The sequence below is a fragment of the Monopterus albus genome, unplaced genomic scaffold (genome assembly GCF_001952655.1).
Source record: "Monopterus albus unplaced genomic scaffold, M_albus_1.0 scaffold19.1, whole genome shotgun sequence".
In the NCBI taxonomy this organism is placed as follows: Eukaryota; Metazoa; Chordata; class Actinopteri; order Synbranchiformes; family Synbranchidae; genus Monopterus; species Monopterus albus.
The window spans coordinates 402,452-414,320 of NW_018127899.1; the positions used below are offsets into that span (position 1 = coordinate 402,452).

Consider the following 11,869-nt stretch of genomic DNA (forward strand, 5'->3'; position numbering starts at 1 on the left):
GTGATCTGAAGAGGGCTGTGCATAGGAGATGCCCTCGCAATCTGACAGTTTTGGAGTGTTTTTGCAAAGAAGAGTGGGCAAATATTGCAGAGTCAAGATGTGCATTGCTGATAAACTCATACCAAAAAAGACTGAGTGCTGCAATAACATCAAAAGGTGCTTCGACAAAATGTTAGTTTAAGGGTGTGCACACTAATGCAACCACATTATTTTAGTTTATTTTTTACTTCCCACTGAAAAACAGATTTCAGTTTGTTTTCAATTGAGTTGTACAAGTTATAGGTCACATTAAAGGTGGCTAAAGTTCTGGAATTATTTATCTTGGTCTTGTTTTTTTACATCACAGAAACCTGGCATTTTAACGGGTGTGTAGACTTTTTATATCCACTGTAAACTGTTATTGGGGTTTAAATGTGTGGATGATGATGTTCACTAATATACCTCATACAATTGCATTTTGTTACTGGGCTTGTAGGACAAGGATGCCAAGTTCCGCCTGATTCTTATTGAGAGCAGGATCCACAGGCTGGCCCGTTACTACAAGACCAAGAGGGTACTGGCCCCCAACTGGAAGTAGTAAGTATTAGTTCTCCCATGGAAAAATTTCCTTGTTGTGTTTGTTGAGACATAAAACATGTCATCAGCCAAATGCTAATTAGTTTTTTTTACATGGCAGCGTGGTTTCCCACCTGCCATGTTCTTCTGGAGACACAGGAATCGATTAGAAACTCCCTTTTATCCCAGGATGTGTATTTGCTTGTAAAATGTAAACACACTTAACACAAACACTGGTTTTGTAGAATTATATTGAACTTTTCAACATGGTTATATGCATGAAAAAAATGCACAATTCATTGTCCTGCTCCTCCCCTGATTGAGGGTAGTGATATTTCTGTTGTGCTAGAGAAACTGTTGGAGGTAAATTAGCAGACTGGTAACTCTGTGCCACCTCTGCCAGTCCCCTTCACACAGTAAAATTATATATTGTGGTTTCTACTACACTGATTTGACTTTTTAGGCATTGGACTAGCTGCTTTTCGAATTTTAAAATAATTATACTTGAAGCCACACAGAGATTTGATATTGGCTCACATTTGAATGGACACTGACAGTTTTTTTGTTTTGTTTTTTTTTTATACCTTTTTCTCACACGACAAACTAGTCTAGCATTTTCTTGTTGGTTTTATTGGCAACACTTAAAGTCTCCGTATTTAGCGTTTATTAATGGGGTGGGAGGGACTTAAATCGTTTGTGGTGGCGATTTTGAAGAGTGCTCCCTCTAATGGTTTGTTTTCTTTCTGTTTACAGTGAGTCCTCTACAGCTTCTGCTCTGGTGGCATAAACTCTACACATTTTGGTTTAATAAAACAGTTTAAATTGGGAATTTTTCTGTTTTTATTACGGTCATGGTCATCCCCAACCCCAAAGCAGGCAAATGCCTTGCAGTGACAGCAGCGCCATCAGTGTGTGTGTGTGTGTGAGTTGAGGCCATGTATGGCTGCCTCGGGTCTGTATCGGACACAAATTCATTGTTTGTAACCTGCTTGACCAATAAAAGTAAATTTATCATTAATCATCCAATAATATGCATTGTGAACTGTCATTTTGCATAAGTACTTTTCCTTTTATACATCAGGTATATTTTGCAGATAACCTTTGTGCTTATTTTAAATGCAGGACTTTTACTTGTAACAGTAATTTAACATTATGTTGTTGGCAATCAATTATAGTCTGAAAACTATCTATTGTTTCTTAATGGTTTCGCTTTTTGAAGTTTTCGCTTATTAGTAATAGCGGCTATAAAAAAGGGTTTTCCTGATAACCTGGGGAACTTACGAGCTCTTTCTATGCGTCAGACGTTACGTAAACATTGGAGGGCGGAGACTTTGTTGAGTGACAGCTACTTTGCCCAATGACAGTGTCGAGTGACGTCAACCTGTTTATTTTTAAGGGCGAGTGTTGCAACGTCGAGACATTCACTTCTACTACAACAGCAAAGACAACAAGACTGAGAAACATGGAGAAACTATATGGGGACATTTGACGAAGGAGATCGAAAAATGACACATACTTGCTGGAAAATGAAGCGACACATCGACGTATATCTGTCACCGACAAATACGCGAAGTCTTTTGGTTTTCGACAAGGAGTATCAGAATACGTGAGGATATTTCTTAACATTATCTCCATAATCCGAAGAGGAGAGGAGAGCGGTAAAAATGGCTACGATCGTGGGCGCAGCGAAGGGTTCTGAACGGACGGCGATGGAGAGGTTCGGTAGCGGAGGGATGGCGCTTCTGCCTTGGACCAAACAGATGCTCACCGTATTGTGGGAACAGCTTCGGCTGCTGGTACAGGTCATTTACTACACCTTCATTTCAGGTAAGGAAACAAAAGTACAATTGTAACGTGTTACTTTGTTGGTCTTTTAGCTGTCACATTGCTGTGACAACGTTTAACCATCGTGATGTGTTTATGATAAATGGAAAGTCCCGTGACCGTAAAGTAAAGTGATTTAAAGTCATGGTTTGATGCTCTTCTTTTTGTAGTATCGTTACCTTTAACGACATAACAGAAATTCGGAACTATACAAAAAGTTATTATAGTTAAGGTTTTGAAACCCCCTATAAATTTTTACTTCTTACTGTGTTCGTAGTGTTTGGTTTTTAGAGATTCAAGATGATTGTCTTAGCGGTTAGTTAGTGGTCTCTTACTCTAAATTTTAGCCTTTAATGTCTCTGATACACAAAAGCGAGTTATACTGTATATATTGTAAGTAACTATGTTATAAATCGTGATGCACAATGCTGCTGCCAGAACTGACAATACATAACAAATATCAGGTTCCACCTAGAGTATAAGTTTAATGGCTCTTGGTTACACAGACGGTTTTATTTCTGAATCTCTAAATTTCCAAAATAACATTTGCATGCCATAATGGTGTAAAGAAGATTGTAATAACTCTTTGACAAAATTTAACTAAAGTTATTCTCTGTTGAATTTCAGTCCATTCTAATACTTGTCTCCCCCCCACCAGTTTTCCAGATGTTCAGGTTTGAGGTTCACGTGAGAATCACAGATGAGACAGGTCAGCGCATCCAGCACATGAGCACAGCAGCAAACCCGACTGATTCCTTCCTGTTCTCCTCGCTGTTTGACGGAGACAACACAGTCGTGGTCGGTGGTTCAAATCCCCTCTCCAACTTCTGTGCTGACGTTGGCGACCCCTTCACCGGGAAATCCACTGCAGAAGCCCTGCTGTCCAGTCTGCGTGCTGACGATCTGTGCTGCGGGCTAGTGGACGACTTTGTGTCCAGGACAGCTGGTACTGAAGACGGCATCTTTCTTGGCCACCAATCTACCTGGAAAATGGGCTTTCCTGGTGACTGGAACATCTTTGTAAGCAGCGACAGCTCTGGTTCAAACGACACTTGCCATAAAAGTAGTGAGAAAGTCTTCAAACAAGATATTTCAGAAGAGGAGAGAGGCTCTCACTGGAGTAGCGAGGAAGACCAGAACATAATAGAATTTGACAGTGAGGAAAGTAAGGCACTTTGGGAGTCTCTGTCAAAATCTAGTGATCCTTACAACCCCTTCTTTTTCTCTGCGTGTATTTCAACAAATCCAAACATGGGGAAACATAAAAGCGAAACGAGGGACAGCAGTGGTACTGACCTTATGTCAGTGAGCAAGGCCAGTGAGGAGATGCTGGGGCCTCAGGGCCTGAATATCTGGGTCAGTCGCTCTGACAGTGAGAGCAGTTGGAGCAGCTGGGCCAGTTCGGAAGGTTCAAGCCCTGACATCGACAAGGAGGAGAGCGAGAGGCTTTGGGAGTTCTTCAGCAGTCCTGAAGACCCCTACAATCCCATGTGCTTCACTGCTAGTACAGTCAGCAGCACATGTCCTCTAACCACCCCCACCCTCACAGTCTCCAAACGACATGCCTCACTCCCCGCACGCCCCACCAAGTCAGACACAGACACTGAGGAGAAGGAGAGCAGCTTTGCTCCTTCATCTGAGGATGATGAAGAAGAGCAGCTGTGGAAATCTCTCTGTCAAAAAGATGACCCCTACCACCCTCTCAACTTTCAGGCCTGTCTCCAGAGCTCCCCACCAGCAGCACTCCAGTCTGGAGAGGAGCTAGATGTCTCTCACGCCCCAAATCCCCCCACAAATGGAAAGAAATGTGAAAAAGAGGTGAAAACACTACAAAAATCCAGCGCCTCAAAGCCCGCTTTGTCAGAGAGGCGATTAAAGCATCACTCCCATCCTGACAAGACACTGGTGCCCTGGAAAAGACCTGGACAAACACCCCAGTCACCCCTAAAGGAGGAGGAGGAAACCATGGCCAGCAGCACCCAAAAAAAGGTCATTGTCTAGTAGCACTTTATAGTTAAACTGCCAGCCAAGATTAGATGTAACGTTAAATTAGACCCCTGTGGAGTTAGAGTTAAAAGTCTACTTTGTAGACACTGTAGTATAACTGTTCCACTTTACTCTCAGGAGATGTTTTCAAATGTCAAAGTGAAAACCTAATTTCTCAATTATGTTCGAAACATTGCCTTTAAGTGGAGGACACATTGACCAACGTGTACACTGGAAAGCATGTGATCCTGTGTTTGAAGTCATAACTATCACAGGGGAGTGTCTCCTGCTGACTGAATGGGCAAGATAAGGGTTAACTCACTGTACCACACAGTGTGTTAACCTGAGTTGTTGTTTGTTGTGGGTTAGCAACACTGCTGGTTGTTATGACTAAGCCAGTCATGTGACTGCAGCGAGTCAGCGGAGACTTTGACTTCCACATGGATTAAATGAAGTTGCAACAGTATTTCAAAGCAATTTTGAAAAACTTCTTGATTAAAACCTTATTACATCAGGCTGAAAAACAAAAGCCCTGAGTCGCAGTCTTAACTCTGCACAGCCCTCTCTGTGAACTGACTGTGTATAGTGATTTTTATTTGGGATGGGATCTAAGCCATGTAAAACTTTGCTCTTTTTAACAACTCTTATTTGAGGTTAAATTGCATTCATTTCAGATTATGAACCTAAAAGGAGCACGCACATCATATGGACACCAGTGTTCTAGTAACAAAATGTACTGAATTTTTGTCTTATTTCCTTCTGGATTTCAGGTGAGATTTTCTCCTCTTGTCCAAGTCCATGTCATGCGGACCTGGCCGTTTGCTCGACAGGCATCACGCAAAGGACACTGGGAAGAAATGGCGAGGGACCGGGACCGTTTCCAGAAGCGGATCCGGGACACAGAGCAGGCCATCGGTCACTGCTTCACCCAGCCCCACAGAGAGAGGGTGCGGGCGTACCTGGATGGTGCCTTGAGATAAAATAAACAAGTCCTGAACACTGAATGTTTCATTTCCTTTTTGGATGAGAACTTGTGATTGGTTGCAATGCAACAGTGATTTTGATTTAGGCCAGTTAGAAATTTGATTTTAGGCCAACTTTAATGTTTGGTGTCAAGTTGAACAACCTTGTACCTCAAAAGGTTTTATATATTGTGTAATTGTTGCACTAATTGACACTTTCTTATATTAACCTCAGTGGAATGTTGTTTTTGTATGCCTTGTATACTGACCTAGTAATGTCACTTATTTATGCCCTATGGAGCTTGTTGTTATTTTTTACAGTTTTAAAACATTTGTATGTCTTTTTTATGTGTGAAAAAACTGCTGTGGTGACTAGAAGTTAAAGTAGATCATGATGATATCATTAAAAGCAGAGCTTTACAGTACAAAGTGTTTTGAAACATTTTATTTATTTAAGCATTCCAGTGCAATTCTATTCTAATTTGTTTTTGTCTTGAATTTTTTACATGATGCAACATAATGGAAGCCTCTTAGGACCAAGTGTGTCTTTATTATACTGACAAGAAAGATCCAAACACCACGCGACTCGCTCAGCTTCTCCTGGTATCATCATGTAGCTGAAAAATGTGAAAATTTATCTGTAGCAAATTTGTTATTAGGTGCTTTGTCAACTCAATAAACACAATGTTTGCTGACAAAAACATTTCCCGTTGCCAAGTCTTGCTTTTGTATATGTAAATTACTTAGGGTTATTTGTATATCTGTTGTTTCCTGCCTTGAGCAAGAAAGGGAAGTGGAGACGGAACACCAGTTCCCAGAATGGTGTAAACTAACACCCACACTGGGTCAGGTTTCTCAGCGGGGTGTGTACTGGAGTAGCAATTATATTTAGCTACTGTGGCCTTTTGTGGGGACACGTTCTCAGGCAGTGACTTCACAAAAGGCCAAAAGCTATTTTAATGTTCAAACTTTCCAAAACATTTAGTTGTCAGGTTTCCAGTGAATCACTGGTACTGTTGAACTTGTGCACATCAGTCACACACGGCCTGTGGTTGGACTCCCACAACAGCAGAGAAGCATGTGTCATCCGCCATCAAGGGACTTAACGAAACAATGGAAGGAATACAACATAAGGCAGCATCTTCAACCTCACCGCGGCCCAGCAAATGACCTCTCCCCCAGTTTGACCACACCCAGGGCGTGAGGTTTCCAGTACACACCTGTGTGTGTGACTTCCAGCTGTGTCACCTGATGACATGCAGGTAAAGATGTCTGTCTGTTTGAAACTCTGAAAAATTAGTTTGAGAAATTTTTAGACAACTATAAATACAACCATTATTCCAAAAGCTATTCACAGCTTCTAGTTATGACCTTCTTCACATTAACATTTACTCATGTACGCTGTTGATACAGCAGATATACGTAACCTAACCATCAAAAAAAGAAATAAAAGTTAAAATTTTCAACTAGTTTTGCCCAGTTTCATATCCTCTGAGCAGCATCTCCAAATCTGTGCATACTGGGTTTTACGGTATGTATGCCGTCTCTAGTAAGAAGCTATTCCACATCCTTACACCCTAGTCAGCCATGCAGGTCAAAAAATGTATAAATGCTTATAATCTGTAAACATTTGGTTTAAAATGTTCAGCCAGTTTTATCCAAAATGTGCATGCATGTGTCTTATAGCATGTGCACTCTCTGGTAATGTGCAGCTGCAAGATCCAGTTGAATGTGCAGAGCGTGTTGAAATTTTCCAACATAATGTCTAAAAATGGATTTTATTTGCCCGTCCTAATCCTTCTCTGCTTAATATTTCAGGGCTCCATATTCATTTCCTTCTCATGCACCTAGTCTCTCTCGCTCACCTCCACACACGCACTCAGGAGCTTATAATTTCCCTGAGGGCTGCGTGTCTCTGAGCAGACTGAGTGCTGTAAGGCTGTCGTAAGACGAGGGTAAAAACACCAAGTATGATGAAATGACTTTCCTGAGGGATGAAATCAATTAGCAGGTCTCCACTGCTCACACACACACACACACACACACACACAGAGCATGCTGAAGAGCCGAGCAGTTGCTGATGCTGTTGCTGTGTCAACCCAGCAGTGGGTCTTTTGCTGGTGTTGTCCCGCATGTTGTGCACACTCATCTCCTGCTGGTGTTACACACAGAAAAAATAAGGTTCTTTGGTGAGGTTAGAGGTTCGATGTAGAACCAAAATAAATCAAAGATGTGTAGACTTCAGCGTTATAATGAGCATGTCGCTTTAGTAAACCTTTCAACAGCCTTCTGTAGCACCTGTGAGATCTCTGCTAAGGCAAGGAAGCCATTTTCAAGGAAAAGCTTGAAATACATTAAAGGCTAGAATACTATTTAGCAACATAACCAGACATTCAACCAACCAAGCAGCCTACCGTCCAGTGCAGAGGTCGCTAGTTTTTAACTGGTTATATTTTAAAATATAATAATTAAACGAGCACACAAAAAAAGAAGTGTCAGATAGACTATTAAAAGAAACCACAAAATGTATTGTTTATTATAATCAAGCAAATAAGGGGTTTTGGGAGAGTCTTCCAGTTATTTCAAGGACAGCAAGTGTCATGTTTTGTCCAGATTGGAAAGACCTTTAAGGTGAATATGGGATTTGTGATTTGAGGCTGTATAAATAAACAAATAAATTCAGATTTTACTAGGATGAGTAAAGCTGCTACCATACGATTTGTTTTCATCTAGTCGTCTGATTTGTTATGAACCTGAAATTTTTTTGCTCCCGACATTTTCTGAGCCAAATCTGTTATTTACCACCATCAAATCATGTTTTTCCTATTATGAAACCCCGAGGAGCCATTTTTCAAGATTTTTTTCCTTGCCGCTCCATCTTTTTTCCTGAGGCTTCTGAAGCTGACCTGATGACACTGGCTGTGAGCCTAGACAGAAAAGCAAACTGTTTTTTTTCTTGGTGTGTGAAGACGGTGGGGTGTTGTGTTTGTCCATCTGATCTCCCTCTGCCTGTCTCTCTCTTTGTGATTCGACCATACCACAAGCACATTCAGCTAGTGCTTTTCTCCTATTCACAGTGCAGCCGAGGTTTCATTGTGCTGCTCAGGGGCACAACAGCAAGACATGAAAGGCAAGTTGAACCTGTTACTTGTTCAGCTAAAGGATGAATACGCCACCATGTCGTCCACTGCTGCTCCCACTTATTCTTTCCCTGTCTTTCATTTTGAACCCACTCCCCTCTTCCAGTATCATTAGCTCTGTGGCCTAGGCGACCCCGTCTCCAGGCAACAGCTAGCAGTGGCAAAGCGTCGAAAGGATTGCATGTGATTGCAGCAGCGGCAGAATCACCTGCAGTAGCGGAGGCAGTGGGTTTTCGGCTGCACACACACACACGTGGTTACCCCTCTCGCTTGCCTGCAAGAGAAGGTTATCTCCTGGGTCACAATTAGCTGATGATGCAACCTACCAGCAGCTATTGTGTCTGACACCAATTCATACAGACAGACTGTATGAAATGCAAAAGGCAAAAAAGCTGATTTTCCAGTTTGTTGTAAGTATATTTTGTGTCCAAAATACCAGGAATAATCGATCTCCTGATGCTCAGTTATACAGTTTTATGTAAAATCTGCTCTCCATTTCTGTTGTTCTGCACATTTATACCTTTGTTTCATGACTTACACTTGCATGCTTTATGTTTGAACAGCCTCCTCATGAATTGCATGAAATTATATTTAGTGTTTGTGTAAGTTTAATATTTAAGGCACATGGGGGATTAATACGTTCACTTATGTTCAGCTCATCTTGCTCTGTGATAAACAAAGTGGACTTCACGATTCCTTGTGGGTCCTTCAGTGGGCTCCAGTTAACTTTGACTGCAGGGAACAAATGAAAACAGCAATTAAAGAAATACCCCTTCATTATCAGTCTGACCACATTTACCTCCCCAGAAACGTAACTCATACAGTAAATATGAAGTAGACAGTACGAAATAGTCTGACATCAACATACACAGTAAAAACCTGTCTAATTCAGTTCATGAGGATTAGTGTATCTGACCAACACCCAGGGCAGTGGAGTTATTGCATACTTGATCATTTGAATGGGTGTAGTGTTTGGTTTGAAACACTAGAGGGCACTGCTCTCCTGTGGTACGTGAGCGTGCACACAAACACAACGGTTATACAGGAGTAAGAGATGGCCACAGAAGGTTCCGTAACCACGTGACTTTTGTCCCTGCATCAGGTGACAAATGAAAGTAAAAACAAACAAGACCTTTAAAGACACCACCTTTGAACGTCAGTGTAGACATTTTTCTTGTTTTTGAAATTCTGTCAATGAAAAGATCAATCAAATAGTCAAGAAAACGATCACCACATGTATCAGTGACCCCTGCATTTTTAAAATACTCACAAATTAATTTAGGATTTTTCTTTAATTTGTCACGGAATGATAACATAAATAATTTCAAGTAAAATGTGTTACTGTTTAAAATATAAGCAGTTAATATACCCTAGTATATTCTTAAAATATTTGAATACGAGTGGTATCAAAACCAGAAATGTATTTGTTTATTTATTGGCACGCGTGTTTGTCTGTTTACCCGTAGTCACCATGACACAAAATACAACCGTTAACATCGTATGCGGCAGCTTCCTTCCAAACCCGGATGACCATATTTGGATTGAGCGCGTCATCTGTAGTTTGGACAATAAAAAAAACTCGTCTAACCACTGAACAACTATTATGTATCTCTGCTGCCCCCATGTGGTAGAATTTACAACATCTAGACCAAAGGAAATAAACACAAATTTCATTTAAGACCCTACTGGGATTATATTAAAAAAGGTAAAACACTTCTCTTTCTGCTGTTAATTTCTCAAGGCAACGTCTTGCAAGAGGAAGCAGAGTAGAAGTCAAAGGCATTCGTTCCGCACTACAAAATAAAAACCACATTATTGAAGATGATTCTGTGCCGTTATTGTATCTAACAAGTTAAAGAAGAAGAAATGATAGACGAGAGAGGGATGGGTAGGTCTAATGATATCCACCCACAGCTGGATATGAACCAGGGGTGTGGCTGTTCACAGTTGGCACCTCACATCTCTACTATAAGAAAAAATGTACAGTGTTAACGGTATTGATGCAGTGTCGAGCTCTGAAACATCTGATATATTCCCTGGTTTGGTGTTGTCGTTTCTGTCCAGCGATGAAGACATATCACCATCGCATTGCAGTACAAGTGAAATAAATATCAGAAATGACAAGAAAAGTGTTTTTTCCTGTTTGTAACATAACATGTTTGGCCTGTTCATATATTGTTGACATTCCACAAACTATTAGAGCTATTTTGATTAAATAAAACTGTGCCATCAATACTGTGTATTTTTCTTTCCCCTAGTCAGCAGGCAGATGATATCTGAGTTCCACCAGGGGGAGACAGGATTATGTGGATGTTTTAAAAGGCGTCTATAGAACATGATGCTCTTGCTATAGAAATCAAAATGTAAAAAAAAAAAAAATAAGAATCTGGAAAACAAAAAAGCCTTGAAGGCTTCATACTGAAATGTGTTGGTCTTCTTATTAAAGTTGCTCAAAACACTGCAAGTGTTGCTGGACCTTTTGTTTTCCAGTTTGTTTTTCCCTTGTCCCACCTTGACAGTGGGTGAACTTGTGCCAGAACTTCCTGCTCTTTCGCCTCTGAGTTTGATGTTCAACTTCCTTTTGATGTATTTTCCACAAAATTAATAAACCTTACTTTTTGAGGTTTTCTGTAAGAGCTGCTTTTTATATCTACACTACGACGTCTAGTTTTCAGTTGCTGAAGGCGACTGGAGAGATTTGAGATTGAACCAACATTCACAGTATAAATAAAACTGCACTGAACTGTTTTTACTAACGCGGGAACATCTGATTGTTGTTTGGAGCCAGAGGTGAGGCTGTGAATCCACCAATTTCCCTCAGGTGATAAATTTTGTTTTCAAATTTCAGAAGCCTGAGCAGGAAGGGAGAAGCTCCGTCGGGCCTGCAGGCTGTTACACAAGGAGCCCAGCCATGCATTATTCACCCCACATTTACATAAGATACAATGGGAAGAACAGTGCCAGAAATGTTCTGGTGTAGAGAGTGGGAGAGTTTCTCTGAATCTTCTGCCACTGCAGGTTTCTGCTGTTCTGCCCGTGGCTGTTGATGCAATATGGACGAGGGCAAAGGCCTCAAGAGAGGGAGGGAAGGAGCGACTGCCAGATAAAGCTCTATGTAGTTTCTGCGCATGTTTGTCCTTTTACCTCTGTGTGTCTGAAGGCGCTGTTTGCTGAGGGCTTGAAGCCAAAGCAGGCTTTGTGGTATTGTTAAACAAACACAAGCTGGATTAGTCATGAATTACTCCAGAATTCTTTCACCGTGACGAAATCGTCCTGCATAACGATGCCCCAACAAATAATGATTAAAAGATTTTGAATTCAATCATTGTCTTCTTTTGTTGTAAATTGGCAAGAATTTGTATAAAAATGTTGATGTACAGCCCTGTGACAGACTGGCGACCT

At 41.0% G+C, this 11,869-nt stretch overlaps 2 protein-coding genes across 2 annotated transcripts in view; both read left to right on the forward strand.

The window, feature by feature from the left end:
* The window catches only part of rps13 (ribosomal protein S13), a 4,590-nt gene extending 3,009 nt beyond the window's left edge, over positions 1-1,581 (forward strand). The window contains exons 5-6 of the mRNA XM_020593551.1: positions 476-576; positions 1,309-1,581. Coding sequence (XP_020449207.1) covers positions 476-576; positions 1,309-1,342 — 135 coding nt within the window. The 3' untranslated portion in view covers positions 1,343-1,581. The remainder of the gene's footprint in view (positions 1-475; positions 577-1,308) is intronic.
* A 273-nt stretch (positions 1,582-1,854) lies between these two features.
* LOC109956436 (protein phosphatase 1, regulatory subunit 15B-like) lies at positions 1,855-6,023 on the forward strand. The gene is made up of 3 exons (XM_020593550.1): positions 1,855-2,382; positions 3,038-4,368; positions 5,136-6,023. Exons 1-3 carry the CDS (start codon positions 2,220-2,222, stop codon positions 5,343-5,345), a joined length of 1,704 nt encoding a protein of 567 aa, XP_020449206.1. The 5' UTR covers positions 1,855-2,219; the 3' UTR covers positions 5,346-6,023.
* Positions 6,024-11,869: the final 5,846 nt, after the last annotated feature.

Excerpts from the sequence above, each read along its gene's own strand:
- LOC109956436 (XM_020593550.1), top strand. The coding sequence starts at position 2,220 with ATGGCTACGATCGTGGGCGCAGCGAAGGGTTCTGAACGGACGGCGATG. Across the intron at positions 2,383-3,037 it reads TTACTACACCTTCATTTCAG|TTTTCCAGATGTTCAGGTTT; the intron begins GTAAGGAAACAA and ends CCCCCCCACCAG. Across the intron at positions 4,369-5,135 it reads CCAGCAGCACCCAAAAAAAG|GTGAGATTTTCTCCTCTTGT; the intron begins GTCATTGTCTAG and ends TCTGGATTTCAG.